The 22,959-nt window shown below is 40.6% G+C and overlaps 3 protein-coding genes across 3 annotated transcripts; 2 read left to right on the top strand and 1 right to left on the bottom strand.

The window, feature by feature from the left end:
- The first annotated feature begins 12 nt into the window (after positions 1-12).
- LOC114829745 (28S ribosomal protein S29, mitochondrial-like) lies at positions 13-4,879 on the top strand. Its single transcript, XM_034288815.1, has 6 exons — positions 13-90; positions 3,722-3,907; positions 4,054-4,113; positions 4,192-4,281; positions 4,438-4,555; positions 4,704-4,879. Exons 3-6 carry the CDS (start codon positions 4,096-4,098, stop codon positions 4,787-4,789), a joined length of 312 nt encoding a protein of 103 aa, XP_034144706.1. The 5' UTR covers positions 13-90; positions 3,722-3,907; positions 4,054-4,095; the 3' UTR covers positions 4,790-4,879.
- Positions 4,880-7,797: 2,918 nt separating this feature from the next.
- LOC114829685 (28S ribosomal protein S29, mitochondrial-like) lies at positions 7,798-11,594 on the top strand. The gene is made up of 7 exons (XM_034288764.1): positions 7,798-7,805; positions 8,013-8,127; positions 10,315-10,500; positions 10,647-10,706; positions 10,785-10,874; positions 11,029-11,146; positions 11,295-11,594. Exons 1-7 carry the CDS (start codon positions 7,798-7,800, stop codon positions 11,378-11,380), a joined length of 663 nt encoding a protein of 220 aa, XP_034144655.1. The 3' UTR covers positions 11,381-11,594.
- A 1,438-nt stretch (positions 11,595-13,032) lies between these two features.
- On the bottom strand, positions 13,033-14,538 carry LOC105010264 (mannose-specific lectin). The gene is made up of 4 exons (XM_013139396.3): positions 14,438-14,538; positions 13,991-14,084; positions 13,556-13,675; positions 13,033-13,290 (listed from the first exon to the last, which is right to left on the bottom strand). The coding sequence occupies exons 1-4, from the start codon at positions 14,506-14,508 to the stop codon at positions 13,165-13,167; spliced, it is 411 nt and encodes a 136-aa protein (XP_012994850.2). The 5' UTR covers positions 14,509-14,538; the 3' UTR covers positions 13,033-13,164.
- Positions 14,539-22,959: the final 8,421 nt, after the last annotated feature.

The following is a 22,959-nucleotide window of genomic DNA, read 5'->3' as shown; positions in this document are numbered from 1 at the left end:
TCAGAGCTTTGAAAAGGGCTGGGAGGTCTAAGGCTTTACCAAACCTTGTTCAACTGGATCCTTGACTACCTGAAAGGCAGACCCCAGTTGATGAGTTAAGACAACATTACATGCATCTCACTCACCCTTAACAACACTCCCCTCCATGGGTGCATTTTGTACTCACAATTCAGTCTTGACAGAGGACCAGAAAGGGTGCAGCCACCAACCCCATGGAAAAGGAGATCCAATGGAACTTTTCTAATCAGTTTGACATATTGACAGTATTTCAATCTTAACGAAGATTATCAGGCACTAGTTGCGTATGATAATCTGCGTAGAAATGAGAATTCTCTTTAGTTTTGAATGATGTCCACCCTCCAGTCCACTTTGTCTTTACAAGATAAGGTGTGTTCGTAGGGAATATGCAATGCTTGACATTCCTTCTACTCGGACCCCAGAACCTAATCATGTCAAACTGGCTTTAGCCAAGACACAGATTTGCCCTCCCCTAGACAAATACCAAGCAAGCCTGCACTAGTCAACTCTCTTCTTCCTCAAACGGTTTTCATAGTAATTTGTGCACCAGAGGCATTCAATAGTATATAATCACCTAGATGCTTAAGACAATGCATTGAAATAAAACATTGAATGCATGACTCCTCCTTGTTTCCTATAGGCTTCATCATGTTGTTGTGCTGATTGTATTGTATGCTGGAATGTTTTGATGATTTATTTCTGCCTTTTTGGGAAGGTGTCCTTTGTCAACATTGTTTTCCCCTAGTTAAATTACAAATAGATACTCTGTTACTCAATGGGCCTTTCCCCTAGTTAAATAAATATTAAACTATCTTCTAGTCAAATTAAGGTTTATTCAACCAGGAAATAATAAAATAAAAGCTAAATAATTAGACCTCCAGTTGTCAGTCAATATTTGCCTTGCAGGCCCTGGGCTAAGAGAGTATGGGTCTGGGAAATAACTCACATCACATTGCACTATTGCAACTCATCCAGGCCTATCTGGCACCTGCAAACACTAAGGTTGTTTTTAAAAATAATGTTTTCAATTACATGCCGATTCAAAGGAACACACTGATAGAGAACTGAGTAAAAAAAAATGGATGTGTTCTGATCTTCAAATCTACGTATTTTGAGAGCAGAAAATAATGCAGTAAATTGGTTTCAATTGTTGAGCAGTTGCTCTTTCAACAATTATTTTACCTGTTGAAAAGTGATATTCCAAGTGTTATCAACGTGAAGCAAACACAGTCAAGGTGGAAAATGATAGCTGAAAAGTGTCTGGAATAAAACACACTTCCTTTTGTAAATGTATGTGGCATTGATACAAATCAGAATTATTCTAGTGCCATAACCTAGAAGCTATGTAGCTTCCCTGGTGATGCTCTGCTAGGCCTGTTTTGCAGCAATCTGTAGTTGTTTGTTTTGTGGTATTTTTGCCTTAAAGCTTCAGCAACTGTTCATTTGGATATAAACCTGAAGATTAACATGACCAGTGAATAAATAACATGACCGATATACTTTCCACTTTTTGGCTTTTAAAATAACTCATGTTTGGGGCCATTGTCTTGCTGTGTAGTATGTATAATCTGCTCACAACAGTTTTGAGCTCTGCAGGCTCTTTTAGGTGCAGTAACATAGTCATCCAGTTTGTAAAACTAACCAGTGGTTTGCACATTGCTGCCAATGTGGTTCTGCCAAGACTTCTGTGGATGGTAGTTGTTGACACAACTCCATCCTGATCTGAGAGTATTCCTGATCTGTCTGACATAAATGTGTTTAAAATGGATTAGAACTGAATTTCTTCACCATTGTAAGCATTGTTTGGCCATCCATTGTAGAGGTCATACTTTTTCTCCCTCTTAGCTTCCTGACTTCCATTGACATCGCTTTGGTCTCCATGTTGACATAAAGACACCAACAGCACGATGCAAACAAAACACAAAGCCTAGAATAAAGACTAGACATTTTTGTATAATCCATTCTGCATGAAAGAAAGTCTCAGAGCAGACCTACAGCCAGGGACATTATTTAGAGAAACATGGGGCAGTTAGGGTTATGTTCCTTGCTCTGTGGCTGAACAATTCTTATCGAAACACTGAAAGTGGCAGAAATAAATCCTCTTCTAAAAAAATGTAATTTCAATCAGGAAACTACTCCCGTTCCTCTAAAAACAATTTTTTAAGAAAAATTGTATTTACGAAATACTCCAGTCCGGTTTCAGAACTAATAATAGCACTGAGACTGGACTCTTGAAGGTGGTAAATTACCTTTTAATGGCCTACGACAAAGGTTTTGCATCTGTCCTATTGCTTCTTGACCTTCATGCTGCTTTCGACACCATTGACCACTCCCCCCTTCTTTTGGAGAGATTGGGATCCCGTGCTGGGCTACGCACACACTCTCTTGATTTATTTATTATTTATTTATCAGAAAGATATCAGTTCATATATATGGATGGTCTTTCCTCTGACAAAACAAACATACATGTTGGTGTTCATCAGGGCTCATTCCTGGGACAACTATTGTTTTCAATACATGCCGCCTCTCGGTGATGTCATCTGCAATCAGAATATCAACTTACCTACCCTGGAAGCATGTGTATCAGATATAAAGAAATGGATGACAAAATGTTTTGCTTCTAAACAAAAAAAAACGGAAATCCTTGTTTTAGGACCAAAGAAACAAATATCTATAATCTCATCTCACAGTGAATCTTGACGGAGGCACAGTCACATCTAAAATAAACTGACCTCAACACAAAAAAATTCTTTCTAGAGCTGCTTAATTCCATCTATAGAACATTGAAAAACATTTTATCTAAAAATTATGCAGAAAAGCTAATGGATGCTTTTGTCACTTCAAGATTAGACTATTGCAATGCTTTTCTCTCCGGTTACCCTGATAAGGCAATAAATAAAGTTTGACTTTACACTGGCTGATGTTAAGACTAGGGCTGACTGTCTCTGTCCTGTCCCATTCCACACACCACCTGACTGTCCCAGTCCTGTCCCAGTCCACACCCCACCTGACTATCCCAGTCCTGTCCCAGTCCACACACCACCTGACTGTCCCAGTACACAAATCACCTGACTGTCCCAGTTCTGTCCCAGTCCACACCCCACCTGACTATCCCAATCCTGTCCCAGTCCACACACCACCTGACTGTCCCAGTACACAAATCACCTGATTGTCCCAGTTCTGTCCCAGTCCACACCCCACCTGACTGTCCCAGTCTTGTCCCAGTCCACACCCCACCTGACTATCCCAGTCCTGTCCCAGTCCACACACCACCTGAATGTCCCAGTACACAAATCACCTGACTGTCCCAGTTCTGTCCCAGTCCACACCCCACCTGACTGTCCCTGTCCTAGTTCACCTGGTTATGCTGCAGACTTGAATTCTGTTTAAGGACTCTGGTCAAAGCCCACTTGCATTTACTGACCTGCTTATCTTCTGATCATACAAAAACATTGATGTGGCCCAAAAGGTGATGTACTCTTATAATCTTCACCCTGCACAGCCAGAAGAGGACTGGCCACCACAAGACTGGTTCCTTTATAGGTCTTTTCCTGATTTCCGACCTTACTAGGTATTAACCATTGTGCATTAACTGTTGATGCTTGCTCTTTGGTGTTTCAGACTGGGTGTCTGTAAAAGCACTTGGTGACAACTGCTAATGTAAAAAGTGCTTTTTAAAATACATTTGATTGATTGACCTTAGATCTCTTTGGCACACAAATTCAATCGTGTGAAGAGCAGCAGTGATGTAGTGGGAGCGGTCCTGAAGGAGCTCAGACTACAGGCTGCAGAGACTGAGGAGTCTGAGGGCTTCAGGCTGGCTGTGGCCATAGATGGAGTCAACAGTCTCTGGGGGAGGACCACTATCAAAAAGGAGGACAAGAGCCCGGTACTAAAACGTGCTTCATAAAAATATTGTCGATTCTTGTGGCTTCCATTTTGGTGTCTTTGCTGTTTGCGTACCAGACTGATATGTCTCTTTCTCCATTTCATCCTGTCTCTCTCTTTCTCCCCATATCACACACATACATGCAGGTGGCTCCAGAGGAGTTGACATTAATTCATAACTTGAGGAAGATGATCGATAATAACTGGGTGAGAATTGCTTCACATCTTTATCCTCCATCTAATCATTTCCAAAATGCATTTATAAAGTGACATGTCTCTCCTTAGTGTGGGGGGGCTGTCATTGCCACGCTGTCTCAGACGGGGTCACTCTACTCACCAAGCTCTGCCTACCTGCCCAAAGAGCTGCTGGGAGAGGTCAGGGTTCATGACTTCGTCCTTAATATGTTGTATTGGGAAGGGAATGTTAAAATACTTTTCAGACTTGGTTGCATACATCATGTCATACTATGGTCCAGTCAGAAAGCTAGCTATATATTTACCAATGAACCATCAGTGGTTTGATCCCTACAGGAGGGCTTTGACAGCATGGACCCATTCATTCCGGTACCAGTGTCCAACTACAGTGAGAAGGAGTTTGAGAGCTGTTACCTCTACTACCTGGACCGCCACTGGCTCCAGCACCCACACAGTGAGAGTCACTCACCTCAGACCTGTATATTGGTTTGGAGTTTTCTGATACCTTATTTCAATTAATTTTTCTCTGTGTCTCTCCCTCTCTTTGTCTCTCCCATGCCATCTCTCTCCATTTCTCTTACCACTCTCTATCTCTCTGTCAGGTAAGACAGATGAAGGGAAGAAAGAAATTATCTTCCTCAGCAACAGAAACCCCTCTGTACTAGAGAGACTGTGTGCCTTCCTCTAAAATAAGATACCCTTCTACTGACTCGCTTACACATACACACACTCATATACCCCCATAACACACACACACACACACACTCAGGCACCCATACTGATACAGGCACATTCTCAAAAACACCTACACACTCATACACACACAAAAATTGCAGTTCCATATTTGTATCTCTCTAAATTATTCTGTTGTGAAGCATAATACTGTCTCTTTAATAATAAAACGTGAACAGTATGATGGCCATGTTTTTTGTTGTTGTTGTAAACAAAGATTGTTGGTCTCCATGCGAAAGTTAGTCTACAGTATCAGCCAGTTTAAGTGTTTCAGCATGAATATAGTACCTGTCGATAGTTTGGACACTATTATCCATTTACTTGTCTCCAAACTTTTGATTAGTACTGTATATCTCAGAAAAGCTAAGGGAACTTATAAAATGCAGAAGAGGATGAAAAAACATCAGTCTGCAGCCTGAAAAACAAGTACCAAGACAGAAACTATTAAGACTGCTTATTAATGGTGTGAAATGACACACTTTGAAAGTGCAGAATATATTTTAATTTTTTTTTACTGCAATTATTTTTTACTTGTATTCATTAATATTTTCCAGTGCTGATCCTGATGCTTTTTTTCATGCATATTCCTCAGATAACTGACAACTTCAAAGAAAATGTTGATGCAAACATTGTTGTAACCCAACGTACAGATCCCACATTATTTTAGAAAAATGTGAAACCAGTTCCAAAAGCACTCCTGACTAGTAATGGGAGATTGAAACAGGAGCTCTGACACTATTCTCATTTTTCGGTGTATGTGATTATTGATGTCCAAAGCTTTATATGATCACATGCAGTTCCAAAGCTTGCTGCATAATGCAGTGTTCCTAATTTCTCAGATGTCAAGGTGCTTTCAACCATTGACCTCTATTGAACACTTTAGTGAACCAATTAAAAAGTTTCCAACATGCTTTGTCTACATAAACATGAAAGTTGATATTCATTTCTGACCAGCAGATGTCACTGTTGTGCACTGCGATTTAAACCTAAAAGTTAACTTTTTTCAACACAATCATCGAGTTTCAGAAAAACCTTCTCTAAAGCATAAATAAGGTTGACAAAACTATTTTCTGCAGTATGTAGTTAAAAAATAATTTATATGAAAATTGTAGTGTGCCTCAAAACCTAGTGATTAGTGATGTATTGATCATGAAAAAGAATTATCAAAATCATAATGCAACACAAACCACTTTGAAGTCATGTTCTTTTATTGAAAGAATTGCAAAGATTTTGAAAATCTGAAAACACATTTTTGTGAAAATGGATGTTACTCATTTTCAGCCCCATTGAGGACCAGACCACCTTGTAGCTTATTTTGATTTCCAGATCACCCCTCCACCTAATGTAAGAACCAGGACACCTTCATCATTCAGTCGAAGAAAGGGTAGCACATCTTTGTTGCCACCACTGGTTTTAGAGCTCCAGATGGGACTTTGCTGTGTGGTAAGAAGAAATTATATTATAAACTGAAACTAATAATGAACCCAGGTAGCCCAATGAAACTCTTTCTCTCCAAAATCTAATCATCAGCTTCCAATCCTCCCCAAATGAATACATATGATACATGTGTATGGAAGTTGTTCTGAACTGTCAACCTACTCTGTTTTCTACCTAAACAACAAAAGTTACATGTAATATCAATGCATAAAACAGAAATATTCCTTTCATTGGTTAAAGGGAAACATCTATAATTACATTGGTATAGATGACCAGGTTACCATCCCCTTGCATTATAACCTGTAGAGCGGCTGTGTTGGCAGTGTTTGAAGCCCAGACAGCCTTGTCATTAGTGTAGACCACAAAGTTGCCATCATCCTGTGAGGAGAAAAGGTCATTTTAGCATAAAACTTGTAATACAGTTGACCTACAGTGAGTGCAGTAGTCTGGACTGGCTCATTAACCATTTTCAATTGCCATTGTTTCCTTTCAAAATAGAGGACCATTTAATTTTTGTATTTAATTTCCATTGTTGGAGAACAGAGATATAGACCTACCTGAAAGATAGCTTTGGACTTTCTATTGTTAGACAGGAGGTAGTCCCCTTTAAACAGAATCCTGCCAACGCTCATGTAGTTGGTACTCATAATTCTGAAAGAGATGGATTATATTGTTTATTTCTAACAATTGCCTGATAGTAACAAAATATATCTGGAAAATAAACACAGAAAAATAAGCTAAACAAGTAAAGACAAAAATTAAAGGAAGAAAATAAATGGGCCTAATCTAGACTATTTTATACTGAAAAGGTATAATCTACAAACTTTCAAATGTACAGTATCATGAACTTCTGGTGATAGTTGAAATACATATTTAAATGTCAATTCTTTACCATATAGCACCTCACAACGGCATCCTGCTATATATTCTCTGCTAATGTCCATTCTCTGCCATATAGGCCCACACATTAAGACAGAAAACATTTAGGTTAGATAGGCACTTACAAGTATTTCTCAGCAGCAGATTGAAGAGATGCAGGTTGCGAGGTGATGTGTGAGGTGCTGAAGTTGGCCAGGGCTTACATACCTGCTCAAGTTAAGGGGGCGGAGAAAAATGGATGAGGACATGGGGGAGTGGAACAGTAGACAGGTTTCTGTTGAACAAGGTTTGTATGTCAGCTGATCACTACAACATCTCTAGTCGCCTCCTCAGAGTATGTGCAAATCAACTAGATGTGTTTTTCAACCCAGTTCCTGGAGTCACCCCACCCTGCATGTTTTAGGTCTCTCCCTGTCCTCACATACCTGATGTAGCTCATCAAGGACTTGATAATGAGCTGATCATTTGAATCAGGTGTGATAGAGCAGAGAGAGCTCTAAAACATGCAGGTCGGGGTGCCTCCGGGAGCAGGGTTGAAAAACACTGAACTAGACGTTCACTATCAAGAGTTTACAATATACGACTCCCCCCTTCCCAAGTTGTTATCCTCTACCTGCTTAAAAATGTCCACCACTCTGTCACCCAAACATGCTAAGGTGACCGCGCTGACTTTAATCATCATGAGTTGCTTTGAGGGGCTAGTTAAGGCCCGCATTACCGCCATCATCCCGGTCTCCCTGGACTCAATTTCCATGCTGCCATAACAGAGCCACAGATGATAGCTTTACTGTGGCATAAGACACCGCCGATCCCACCTGAACATGAGGAAATCTTATGTGACATTGCTGGTTACTGAATAAAAGCTTGTTATACAGGACATTTATTTCCTCAGAGCTTTGCAAAGGGCTGGGAGGTCTAAGGCTTTACCAAACCTTGTTCAACTGGATCCTTGACTACCTAACAGGCAGACCCCAGTTGGTGAGTTAAGACAACATTACATGCATCTCACTCACCCTTAACAACACTCCCCTCCACGGGTGCATATTGTACTCACAATTCAGTCTTGACAGAGGACCAGAAAGGGTGCAGCCACCAACACCATGGAAAAGGAGATCCAATGGAACTTTTCTAATCAGTTTGACATATTGACAGTATTTCAATCTCAATGAAGATTATCAGGCACTAGTTGCGTATGATAATCTGTGTAGAAATGAGAATTCTCTTTAGTTTTGAATGATGTCCACCCTCCAGTCCACTTTGTCTTTACAAGATAAGGTGTGTTCGTAGGGAATATACAATGCTTGACATTCCTTCTACTCGGACCCCAGAACCTAATCATGTCAAACTGGCTTTAGCCAAGACACAGATTTGCCCTCCCCTAGACAAATACCAAGCAAGCCTGCACTAGTCAACTCTCTTCTTCCTCAAACGGTTTTCATAGTAATTTGTGCACCAGAGGCATTCAATAGTATATAATCACCTAGATGCTTAAGACAATGCATTGAAATAAAACCTTGAATGCATGACTCCTCCTTGTTTCCTATAGGCTTCATCATGTTGTTGTGCTGATTGTATTGTATGCTGGAATGTTTTGATGATTTATTTCTGCCTTTTTGGGAAGGTGTCCTTTGTCAATAGGGTTTTCCCCTAGTTACAAATAGATACTCTGTTACTCAATGGGCCTTTCCCCTAGTTAAATAAATATTCAACTATCTTCTAGTCAAATGAAGGTTTATTCAACCAGGAAATAATAAAATAAAAGCTAAATAATTAGACCTCCAGTTGTCAGTCAATATTTGCCTTGCAGGCCCTGGGCTAAGAGAGTATGGGTCTGGGAAATAACTCACATCACATTGCACTATTGCAACTCACGCAGGCCTATCTGGCACCTGCAAACACTGAGGTTGCTTTTCAATTACATGCCGATTCAAAGGAACACACTGGAACACGCTGTTGAAAAGTGATATTCCAAGTGTAATCAACGTGAAGCCAACACATTCAAGGTGGAAAATGATAGCTGAAAAGTGTCTGGAATAAAACACACTTCCTTTTGTAAACGCATGTGGCATTGATACAAATCAGAATTATTCTAGTGCCATAACCTAGAAGCTATGTAGCTTCCCTGGTGATGCTCTGCTAGGCCTGTTTTGCAGCAATCTGTAGTTGTTTGTTTTGTGGTATTTTTGCCTTAAAGCTTCAACAACTGTTCATTTGGATATAAACCTGAAGATTAACATGACCAGTGAATAAATAACATGACCGATATACTTTCCACTTTTTGGCTTTTAAAATAACTCACGTTTGTGGCCATTGTCTTGCTGTGTAGTATATTTAATCTGCTCACAACAGTTTTGAGCTCTGCAGGCTCTTTTAGGTGCAGTAACATGGTCATCCAGTTTGTAAAGCTAACCAGTGGTTTGCACATTGCTGCCAATGTAGTTCTGCAGGTTCTGCCAAGACTTCTGTGGATGGTAGTCGTTGACACAACTCCATCCTAGGGCTGACTGTCCCCGTCCTGTCCCATTCCACACCCCACCTGACTGTCCCAGTCCTGTCCCAGTCCACACACCACCTGACTGTCCCAGTCCTGTCCCAGTCCACACACCACCTGACTGTCCCAGTACACAAATCACCTGACTGTCCGAGTTCTGTCCCAGTCCACACCCCACCTGACTGTCCCAGTCTTGTCCCAGTCCACACCCCACCTGACTATCCCAGTCCTGTCCCAGTCCACACACCACCTGAATGTCCCAGTACACAAATCACCTGACTGTCCCAGTTCTGTCCAACTCCACACCCCACCTGACTGTCCTAGTTCACCTGGTTATGCTGCAGACTTGGATTCTGTTTAAGGACTCTGGTCAAAGCCCACTTGCATTTACTGACCTGCTTATCTTCTGATCATACAAAAACATTGATGTGGCCCAAAAGGTGATGTACTCTTATAATCTTCACCCTGCACAGCCAGAAGAGGACTGGCCACCACAAGACTGGTTCCTTTATAGGTATTTTCCTGATTTCCAACCCGATTAGGTATTAACCATTGTGCATTAACTGTTGATGCTTGCTCTTTGGTGTTTCAGGCTGGGTGTCTGTAAAAGCACTTGGTGACAACTGCTAATGTAAGAAGTGCTTTTTAAAATACATTTGATTGATTGACCTTAGATCTCTTTGGCACACAAATTCAATCGTGTGAAGAGCAGCAGTGATGTAGTGGGAGCGGTCCTGAAGGAGCTCAGACTACAGGCTGCAGAGACTGAGGAGTCTGAGGGCTTCAGGCTGGCTGTGGCCATAGATGGAGTCAACAGTCTCTGGGGGAGGACCACTATCAAAAAGGAGGACAAGAGCCCGGTACTAAAACGTGCTTCATAAAAATATTGTCGATTCTTGTGGCTTCCATTTTGGTGTCTTTGCTGTTTGCGTACCAGACTGATATGTCTCTTTCTCCATTTCATCCTGTCTCTCTCTTTCTCCCCATCTCACACACATACATGCAGGTGGCTCCAGAGGAGTTGACATTAATTCATAACTTGAGGAAGATGATCGATAATAACTGGGTGAGAATTGCTTCACATCTTTATCCTCCATCTAATCATTTCCAAAATGCATTTATAAAGTGACATGTCTCTCCTTAGTGTGGGGGGGCTGTCATTGCCACGCTGTCTCAGACGGGGTCACTCTACTCACCAAGCTCTGCCTACCTGCCCAAAGAACTGCTGGGAGAGGTCAGGGTTCATGACTACGTCCTCAATGTCGTATTGGGAAGGGAATGTTAAAATACTTTTCAGACTTGGTTGCATACATCATGTCATACTATGGTCCAGTCAGAAAGCTAGCTATATATTTACCAATGAACCATCAGTGGTTTGATCCCTACAGGAGGGCTTTGACAGCATGGACCCATTCATTCCGGTACCAGTGTCCAACTACAGTGAGAAGGAGTTTGAGAGCTGTTACCTCTACTACCTGGACCGCCACTGGCTCCAGCACCCACACAGTGAGAGTCACTCACCTCAGACCTGTATATTGGTTTGGAGTTTTCTGATATCTTATTACAATTCATTTTTCTCTGTGTCTCTCCCTCTCTTTGTCTCTCCCATGCCATCTCTCTCCATTTCTCTTACCACTCTCTATCTCTCTGTCAGGTAAGACAGATGAAGGGAAGAAAGAAATTATCTTCCTCAGCAACAGAAACCCCTCTGTCCTAGAGAGACTTTGTGCCTTCCTCTAAAATAAGATACCCTCCTACTGACACATGTTTACACACACACACACACACTCATGTACTCTCATAACACACACACTCTGATACAGGCACATTCTCAAAAACACCTATACACTCATACACACACAAAAATTGCAGTTCCATATTTGTATCTCTCTAAATTATTCTGTTATGAAACATAATACTGTCTCTTTAATAATAAAATGTGAACAGTATGATGGCCATGTTTTTTTTTTGTTGTAAACAAAGATTGTTGGTCTCCAGGCGAAAGTTAGTCTACAGTATCAGTCAGTTTAAGTGTTTTCAGCATGAATATAGTACCAGTCAAAAGTCTGGACACTATTATCCATTTACTTGTCTCCAAACCTCTGATTAGTACTGTATATCTCAGAAAAGCTAAGGGAGCTTATAAAATGCATTGCTGGATGGATAAAAAAACATCAGTCTACAGCCTGGAAAACAAGTACCAAGAGAGAAACTATTAAGACTGCTTGTTAATGGTGTGAAATGACACACTTTGAAAGTGCAGAATCTTTATTTATTTTCTTTTCTTTTACTCCAGTTTGTATTCATCAATATTTTCCAGTGCTGATCCTGATGCTTTTTTCATGCATATTCCTCATATAACTGACAACAACAATTTTGATCCAGACATTGTTGTAACCCAACGTACAGAACTCCACATACCAGTTCCAAAAGCACTCCTGACTAGTAATGGGAGATTGGAACAGGCACACAGTTTTCAAAGCACTGCTGACTGTGCCAATGCTTGTTTCAAAGTGAGAATAGTATGTGATTATTGATGTCCAAAGCTTTGTTTGATCACATGCTGTTCCAAAGCTTGCTGCATAATGCATTGTTCCTAATTTCTCAGATGTCAAGGTGCTTTCAAACATTGACCTCTATTGAACACTCGTGAATTTAGAAGTTTTTTACATGCTTTGTCTATATCAGAGGTGTCAAACCAGTTCCACGGAGGGCCGAGTGTCTGCAGGTCTTTGGGTTTTCCTTTAAATTGGTTCCCAGGTCAGACCTGAACAACCAGGTGGGGGTAGAAATTAACCAATTAGTGAACTCATTAATCAATCAAGTACAAGGTGAGAGCGAAAACCTGCAGACACTCGGCCCTCCGTGGAACCGGTTTGACACCTGTGGTCTATATCAACATCAAACAGTTGATATTAATTTCTGACCAACAGATGTCACTATTGTGTACTGCAATTAAAACTTAAAAGTTAACACAAACTGCTTTGACACAATCATCAAATCACCAACTGAAGTGTTTTCAGACTAAACTGATGTCTTAAACCATAGTTCAAAGGCTGAAAGGGACATTTATCTGTAAATAGTTTTTCATCAGTAAATCCCTGACAGACCTCTGTTTCTGTAAGAACTGCTTTTAATGTGCTTTGTCAATTAATGTCCAAAAGACGTAAGTCACATCAATCTCTCTGTGTGCTCACGTTTAAAGACCTAGTTAATCTATGTATGTGTCTCTCTTCATAAATTGCTCTGTAATGTAATTTTTTAAAACTAGATATGAAAAGATGTCATCTTTTATATGAAAATTGTAGTGTGCATCATAAAACCTAGTGATTAGTGATGTATTGATCATGAAAAAGACTGAATTATCAAACTCAAAATGCAACACAAACCACTTTGAAGTAATGTTTCTTTATTGAAAGAAAAGAGTTGGAAAATATAAAAACAAATCTGTGGGGGATGTTATCTGGAAATTAAATGGATGTTACCAATCCTCAGCACCATTGAGGCACAGACCACCTTCTAGCTTAAACTGATTTCCAGATCACCCCTCCACCTAACGTAATAACCAGTACACCTTCATCATTCAGTCGAAGAAAAGGCAGCACATCTTTGTTGCCCCCGCTGGTATGAGAGCTCCAAATGGGCTTTTGCTGTGTGGTAAGAAGAAATTATATTATTAAGAAAGTGAAACTAATGATGAACCCAGGTAGCCCAATTAAACTCTCTCAAAAATCTAATCATCATAATCATCAGCTTCCACTCCTCCCCAAATGAATACATATGATACATGAGTATGGAAGTTGTTCTGAACTGTAAACTTACTCCGTGCGCTACCTAATCAAAGTTACATGTAAATATCAATGCATAAAACAGAAATATTTCTTTCACTGGTTAAAAGGAAACATCTATAATTACATTGGTATACATGACCAGGTTACCATCCCCTTGCATTATAACCTGGAGAGCGTCTGTGTTGGCAGTGTTTGAAGCCCAGACAGCCCTCTCATTAGTGTAGACCACAAAATTGCCATCGTCCTGCAAGGAGAAAAGGTTGCATTAGCATTAAACATGTCATACAGTTGACCTAGAGTGAGTGCAGTAAGTGTTTGACCAACAAAGTAGTCTGGACTCAGCTCATTAACCACTTTCAATTGCCATTGTTTCCTTTCACAATTGAGGACCATTTAATAAAAAAAATGTATTTAATTAATTTCCATTGTTGGAAAACAGAGATCTAGACCTACCTGAAAGATAGCTTTGGACTTTCCATTGTTGGAGAACAGAGATATAGACCTACCTGAAATATAGCTTTGGACATTCCATTGTTGGAGAAAAGAGATATAGACCTACCTGAAAGATAGCTTTGGACTTTCTATTATTGGACAGGAGGTAGTCCCCTTTAAACAGAATCCTGCCAACGCTCATGTAGTTGGTACACATAATTCTGAAAGAGTTGGATTATATTGTTTATTTCTAACAATTGCCTGATAGTAGCAACATTTATCTGGAAAATAAACACAGAAAAGTATGCCAAACAAGTAAAGACAAAAATTAAAGGAAGAAAATTAATTGGCCTAATATAGACTATTTTATTTTGAAAAGGTATAATCTACAAACTTTCAAATGTACAGTATCATGAACTTCTGTTGATAGTTGAAATACATATTTAATTGTCAATTCTTTACTATATAGCACCTCACAACGGCAACCTGCTATATATTCTCTGCTAATGTCCATTCTCTGCCATATAGGTCCACACATTAAGACAGAAAACATTTAGGTTAGATAGGCACTTACAAGTATTTCTCAGCAGCAGATTGAAGAGATGCACGTTGCGAGGTGATGTGTGAGGTGCTGTTGCAGGGCATGGCTTATATACCTGCTCAAGTTAAGGGGGCTGAGCAAAATGGAAGAGGACATGGGGGAGTGGAGAAACAAACCTGTTGAACAAGGTTTGTATGTTAGCTGGTTCCTACAGAATCTCTAGTCGCCTCCTCAGAGTATGTGCGAATCAACTAGATGTGTTTTTCAACCAAGCTCCTGGAGGCGCCCTGCATGTTTTAGGTCTCTCCCTGTCCTCACGTACCTGATGTAGCTCATCAAGGACTTGACAATGAGCTGATCATTTGAATCAGGTGTGATAGAATAGAGAGAACTTTAAAACATGCAGGTCGGGGTGCCTCCGGGAGCAGGGTTGAAAAACACTGAACTAGACGTTCGCTATCAAGAGTTTACAATATACGACTCCCCCTTCCCAAGTTGTTATCCTCTACCTGCTTAAAAATTTCCACCACTCTGTCACCCAAACATGCTAAGGTGACCGCGCTGTCTTTAATCATCATGAGTTGCTTTGAGGGGCTAGTTAAGGCCCGCATTACCGCCATCATCCCGGTCTCCCTGGACTCAATTTCCATGCTGCCATAACAGAGCCACAGATGATAGCTTTACTGTGGCATAAGACACCGCCGATCCCACCTGAACACGAGGAAATCTTATGTGACATTGCTGGTTACTGAATAAAAGCTTGTTATAAAGGAGATTCATTTCCTCAGAGCTTTGCAAAGGGCTGGGAGGTCTAAGGCTTTACCAAACCTTGTTCAACTGGATCCTTGACTACCTAACAGGCAGACCCCAGTTGGTGAGTTAATACAACATTACATGCATCTCACTCACCCTTAACAACACTCCCCTCCATGGGTGCATTTTGTACTCACAATTCAGTCTTGACAGAGGACCAGAAAGGGTGCAGCCACCAACCCCATGGAAAAGGAGATCCAATGGAACTTTCTGAACCTCGACTGATTTCTAATCAGTTTGACATATTGACAGTATTTCAATCTTAACGAAGATTATCAGGCACTAGTTGCGTATGATAATCTGCGTAGAAATGAGAATTCTCTTTAGTTTTGAATGATGTCCACCCTCCAGTCCACTTTGTCTTTACAAGATAAGGTGTGTTCGTAGGGAATATACAATGCTTGACATTCCTTCTACTCGGACCCCAGAACCTAATCATGTCAAACTGGCTTTAGCCAAGACACAGATTTGCCCTCCCCTAGACAAACACCAAGCAAGCCTGCACTAGTCAACTCTCTTCTTCCTCAAACGGTTTTCATAGTAATTTGTGCACCAGAGGCATTCAATAGTATATAATCACCTAGATGCTTAAGACAATGCATTGAAATAAAACCTTGAATGCATGACTCCTCCTTGTTTCCTATAGGCTTCATCATGTTGTTGTGTTGATTGTATTGTATGCTGGAATGTTTTGTTGATTTATTTCCACCTTTTTGACAAGGTGTCCTTTGTCAACATCGTTTTCCCCTAGTTACAAATAGATACTCTGTTACTCAATGGGCTTTTCCCCTAATTAAATAAATATTCAACTAGCCTCTAGTCAAATGAAGGTTTATTTAACCAGGAAATAATAAAATAAAAGCTAAATAATTAGACCTCAAGTTGTCAGTCAATATTGCCCTTGCAGGCCCTGGGCTAAGAGAGTATGGGTCTGGGAAATAACTCTTTATCACATTGCACTATTGCAACTCATCCAGGCCTATCTGCCACCTGCAAACACTGAGGTTGTTTTTAAAAATAATGTTTTCAATTACATGCCAATTCAAAGGAACACACTGATAGAGCAAACTGAGTAAAAAAAAAAGGCTGTGTTCTGATCTTCAAATTTCCGGAGCTGTTGAAAAGTGATATTCCAAGTGTAATCAGTCAAGGTGGAAAATTATAGCTGAAAAAGTGTCTGGAATAAAACACACTTCCTTTTGTAAACGCATGTGGCATTGATACAAATCAGAATTATTCTAGTGCCATAACCTAGAAGCTATGTAGCTTCCCTGGTGATGCTCTGCTAGGCCTGTTTTGCAGCAATCTGTAGTTATTTGTTTTGTGGTATTTTTGTCTTAAATCTTCAGCAACTGTTCATTTGGATGTAAACCTGAAGATTAACATGACCAGTGAATAAATAACATGACCGATATACATTCCACTTTTTGTCTTATAAAATAACTTTTGGCCATCCACTGTAGAGGTCATACTTGGCCAACCAGGCAGTTTGCAATTTCAAGTAATTTAGTTAGTATGGAATTTTGTGTCAAATTAAATTTTTCAGATTTTTCTCCCTCTTAGCTTCCTGACTTTCATTGACATTGCTTTGGTCTCATTGTTGACATAAAGACACCAACAGCACAATGCAAACAAAAAACAAAGCCTAGAATAAAGACTAGACGTGTGTTTGAAATATGCTTTTTGTATATTCCATTCTACATGAAAGAAAGTCTCAGAGCAGACCCACAGCCTGGGAATCAGACATTATTTAGAGAAACCAGGGGCAGTTAGGGTTATGTTCCTTGCTCTGTGGCTGAACAATTCTTATCTAAACCCTAAACGTGGCAGAAATAAATCCTCTTCTAAAAAAATTTAATCTCAATCAGGAGATTACTCCCGTTCCTCTAAAAATTGTAGAAAAAAATGTTTCCCAGCAATTCGATTCCTTCTTGAAGAAAATTTATATTTACGAAATGCTCCAGTCCGGTTTCAGACCTAATAATAGCACTAAGACTGCACTCTTGAAGGTGGTAAATGACCTTTTAATGGCCTACGACAAAGGTTTTGCATCTGTCCTATTGCTTCTTGACCTTCATGCTGCTTTCGACACCATTGACCACTCCCCCCTTCTTTTGGGGAGATTGGATCCCGTGCTGGGCTACGCACACTCTCTTGATTTATTTATTATTTATTTATCAGAAAGATATCAGTTCATATATATGGATGGTCTTTCCTCTGACAAAACAAACATACATGTTGGTGTTCATCAGGGCTCATTCCTGGGACAACTATTGTTTTCAATACATGCCGCCTCTCGGTGATGTCATCTGGAATCAGAATATCAACTTACCTACCCTGGAAGCATGTGTATCAGATATAAAGAAATGGATGACAAAATGTTTTGCTTCTAAACAAAAAAAACCGGAAATCTTTGTTTTAGGACCAAAGAAACTAATATCTATAATCTGATCTCACAGTGAATCTTGACGGTTGCACAGTCACATCTAAAAAAACTGACCTCAGCATTACCATCAAAACTCATCACTCTTTTGATTAATACAAAAAAATTATTTCAAGAGCTGCTTAATTCCATCTTTGGAACATTGAAAAAAAAAACTATAAAAAAATTATGCAGAAAAGCTAATGGATGCTTTTGTCACTTCAAGATTAGACTATTGCAATGCTTTTCTCTCCGGTTACCCTGATAAGGCAATAAATAAAGTTTGAGCCTCTTTACACTGGCTGATGTTAAGACTAGGGCTGACTGTCTCTGTCCTGTCCCATTCCACACACCACCTGACTGTCCCAGTCCTGTCCCAGTCCACACCCCACCTGACTGTCCCAGTCTTGTCCCAGTCCACACACCACCTGAATGTCCCAGTACACAAATCACCTGACTGTCCCAGTTCTGTCCCAGTCCACACCCCACCTGACTGTCCCAGTCCTGTCCCAGTCCACACCCCACCTGACTGTCCCAGTCTTGTCCCAGTCCACACACCACCTGAATGTCCCAGTACACAAATCACCTGACTGTCCCAGTTCTGTCCCAGTCCACACCCCACCTGACTGTCCCTGTCCTAGTTCACCTGGTTATGCTGCAGACTTGAATTCTGTTTAAGGACTCTGGTCAAAGCCCACTTGCATTTACTGACCTGCTTATCTTCTGATCATACAAAAACATTGATGTGGCCCAAAAGGTGATGTACTCTTATAATCTTCACCCTGCACAGCCAGAAGAGGACTGGCCACCACAAGACTGGTTCCTTTATAGGTATTTTCCTGATTTCCAACCCTATTAGGTATTAACCATTGTGCATTAACTGTTGATGCTTGCTCTTTGGTGTTTCAGACTGGGTGTCTGTAAAAGCACTTGGTGACAACTGCTAATGTAAAAAGGGCTTTTTAAAATAAATTTGATTGATTGACCTTAGATCTCTTTGGCACACAAATTCAATCTAGCTAATTTCCGCACTACACTACTACTAGTCTACCCACACCACCAGGTGTCGACCCAGCATGAAGTCAGCAATCCAGTTACGTAGGACTTGGTCAAGCCTCAGTTCTCCCACTACCACTCCACAAGCTTTGAGGGAACTATGTTGCAGACAACCTAGTGGTTATAGGATCTGACACATTACTGAAAGGATACTAGAAATCCCTGAGCCGAGAAGATAAAAAATCTGGCCAAAGTCCAATGGAACCTCTTCAACCTTGACTGATTCCAAATCAGTCTGACAGCATGATGACATTATTTAAATCAATCAGCTGGTAGTTGTGTATGTCCTTCTGTGTAGGAAAGAGAATAATTTTTGATTGAGTACAGTGAGAAATTTTTTTTTGATCCCCTGCTGATTTTGTACATTTGCCAGCTGACAAAGAAATGACCAGTCTATGATTTAATGGTAGGTTTATTAGAACAATGAGAGACAGAATAACAACAAAAAAAAACTAGAAAAACACCTGTCAAAAATGATATAAATTAATTTGCATTTTAATGAGTGAAATAAGTATTTGATCCCCTCTCATTCAGAAAGAATTCTGGCTTCCAGGCATCTTTTATACAGGTAACAAGCTGAGATTAGGAGCAAACTGTTAAAGGGAGTACTCCTAATCAAAGCTTGTTACCTGTATAAAAGACACCTGTCCACAGAAGCAATCAATCAATCAGATTCCAAACTCTCCACCACGGCCAAGATTAAAGAGCTGTCCATGATTGTAGACCGACACAAGGCTGGAATGGGCTACAAGACCATCGCCAAGCAGCTTGGTGAGAAGGTGACAACAGTTGGTGCGATTATTCGCAAATGGAAGAAACACAAAAGAACTGTCAATCTCCCTTGGTCTGGGGATCCATGCAAGATCTCATCTCGTGGAGTTGCAATGATCATGAGAATGGTGAAGAATCAGCCCAAAACTACAAGGGAGGATCTTGTCAATGATCTCAAGGCAGCTGGGACCATGGTCACCAAGAAAACAATTGGTAACACACTACACCGTGAAGGACTGAAATCCTGCAGCGCCCGCAAGGTCCCCCTGCTCAAGAAAGCACATGTACAGGCCCGTCTGAAGTTTGCAGATGAACATCTGAATGATTCAGAGGAGTACTGGGTGAAAGTATTGTGGTCAGATGTGACCAAAATCAAGCTCTTTGGCATCCACTCAACTCGCTGTGTTTGGAGGAGGAATGCTGCCTATGACCCCAAGAACACCATCCCCACCGTCAAACATGGAGGTGGAAACATTATGTTTTGGGGGTGTTTTTCTGCTAAGGGGACAGGACAGCTTCACCGCATCAAAGGGACGATGGACAGGACAATGTACAGTCAAATCTTGGGTGAGAATCTTCTTCCCTCAGCCAGGGCATTGAAAATGGGTCGTGGATGGGTATTCCATTATGACAATGACCTAAAACACAAGGCCAAGGCAACAAAGGAGTGGTTCAAGAAGAAGCACATTAAGGTCCTGGAGTGGCCTAGCCAGTCTCCAGATCTTAATCTCATAGAAAATCTGTGGAAGGAGCTGAAGGTTCGAGTTGCCAAACGTCAGCCTTGAAACCTTAATGACTAGGAGAAGAGGAGCGGGACTCCTCTGCAAAGTGGAGTGGGACAAAATCCCTCCTGAGATGTGTGCAAACCTGGTGGCCAACTACAAGAAACGCCTGACCTCTATGATTGCCAACAAGGGTTTTGCCACCAAGTACTAAGTCATGTTTTCCAGAGGGGTCGAATACTTATTTCACTTATTAAAATGCAAATGTGTTTTTCTGGATTTCATTGTTGTCATTTAGTCTCTCACTGTTCAAATAAACCTACCATTAAATTATATACTGGTCATTTCTTTGTCAGTGGACAAATGTACAAAATCAGCAGGGGATCAAATAATTTTTACCCTCACTGCATTTCCACAGATGTTAGTACATTGGGATGTGAATGCATCCCCACCCCACATTTCAGCGTCGCACAAACACCTGAAAACCCCAACAGATACCTTCTGGAATTTTCCATAAGCTATCGGCTGAGTCAGTCCCGCCCCTACACACCAGCCTCCCCTTGAAAACTCGCCAGAAGAGGCTTTTAATGGCTCCTAGGGAGCAGTTCAGAGCAGAGGCCAGTAGAATAACAGGAGATGAAGCAGAAAGGGCTACAAGATGGAGAAAGAAGAACATGACCAGGACATGTAGTGTACTGGCGCAGCTCCAAAACTACAATCCCCAGCATCCATTCCTAACAAACAAACACCGGCAGGCTGCCCCAGGGACCAAGCCGCATGCCCATGAAAGGGGTTTGTCAGTTGATTTGAATGTCTCCCTCACATCCTCCTCACACCCTTCTAGTTTTGTTAATTAAACGCCCACCAGGATGCTGAACGAAGTGTGTGTCTGTTCCATGTGTCTCTACCCATTCCATCCTATAGAATTTACGATCCGGTTCAATCCTCCTACTCAGACCCTTGGGCCACCGCTCCCCTAATTATGTGAAACTGTCTTGATTCCCGAAACAACCTGTCTGCTCAATGTTTGGCTCCCCAATACAACACCAAACAAGCCTGCACTAGTCCGATGTCTATCTTATTCAGTACAATTTTCTCACGGTTATTGAATATACAGTTAAATCCTGTTAAATCAGATTGTTGTATAATTGGAAGAAAACATGCTGCCAACAGACTCAAGCTTGGGAATGGAAAGTAATGCAAAAGGGTTGTTATTATTTTTAATATTACTATTACTAGCAGTGGTAGTAATAGTAATTAGTAGTAATAGAGTAAATCCTAAAATTCAGTAACTTTTGGAGGTCCAAAAATGTAAAATACACTGTAATGTATGACTTTTAACATTTTTTATGTATTGCCATAGTAAGGGAATGTTATGCTTTAAGGCAATTATATTGGTCAAGCTCAGAGACTGAAATTATAATATTTACTTTTAAAAAAGCAATACAATGCTATATGTCCCCACTGTTAAGGAAATTAACAACATTCTTTTGAGATTTTGTCCAAGTTTTTTAGGACACATCATTCACCAATTTACTGATTAAATTATAGTAAATAAATAATTATTTGCTAGAATTACTTAGTTAAGATAATAAACATTAACATAGCAGCATGTGAAGATGACTTTGAAACACTTAAGGTCAGCCATTAAACTGTGTGTGAGTGTTCAAGCAACCATAGTTGACTTAGCTTACTAAGACTTGAATAATTTCTCACATTAATATATTTAGAATTCTGAAATAAGGCTTTGATCAATATTTTACCTAACAGGTAAAAATATACTGGAACCCACAAGACTAAGATCCCAAAATAAATAAATAATCAACAGTAAAAAAAAAAAAAAGAGGGTTCCTTCTTTTTGATTAGATTTCCTTCTCTAGAGTATGTAGACTTCTTTAGGTGGCATTTCTGTGACAATAGGATGGACAGTAAATTAAGGGATGCATGGATATTTTTATTAGAATTCCAACAAATAGATTTAAAAAAACATTTATTAGAACCATTTTAATACAGACCAACCAATAACAATCCCCAAATGTTGTTTTAAAAACCTCTTAACAGAAGGGCAGAATACATCCATACTACAACAAGCACCACCACAGGCTTCTTTCCCATTTTCCACAGTTTTTCATGATTAGGATACTCCATTGGCAGAGTATATTGGCCACACAGAGCTGGTGGTCCAATTTCTAAACATGCTTTTCTCAAAACCTGACTGAACTCACATCATGAAGCGTCACACCTGCACCGAGCAGAGCATTATGGCTTGCCAGCATCTCTACAGAATCCTGGAAGCTCACCGTCAGGCTACTGCCAAAATCAGGGACATGGACATCCTCCAGAGGCTGAACGATGTCTCCCGGTTTGACAACTACCCCATGTCCTGGTTGGATGAGTTGGTAGAGCAGCTAGGCAGGGCCCAGTATATTGCCACAGTAGACCTGACAAAGGAGTACTGGTAGGTGCCCTTGGGCCCTGCCACGTTCTAAAGGCCCATGGACAAAGCACCATCAGGAGAATGCCACCACCAGCTTCAATAACATCTTCGTCTATGCCGGAAGCTGGGAGGAATGGAAACAGAGGTGTTCCAACAAGTTGACCTCACCACTAATCCCAAAAACTGTTTCCTGGGACTGTCTGAAGCAAAATGCCTGGGGGTCTAGTCCAGTTTTAACCAAGATTGACAGAGGCAGTTAAGACAAACACCCAGGATCTCGCAGGGATCTTGAGGTTAGCAGGGTACTATTGCCAGTATGTGCACCATTACTCAT

This window comes from Esox lucius, chromosome 20 (genome assembly GCF_011004845.1).
Source record: "Esox lucius isolate fEsoLuc1 chromosome 20, fEsoLuc1.pri, whole genome shotgun sequence".
NCBI lineage: Eukaryota > Metazoa > Chordata > Actinopteri > Esociformes > Esocidae > Esox > Esox lucius.
This window is presented reverse-complemented; position numbering and strand designations above follow the sequence as displayed.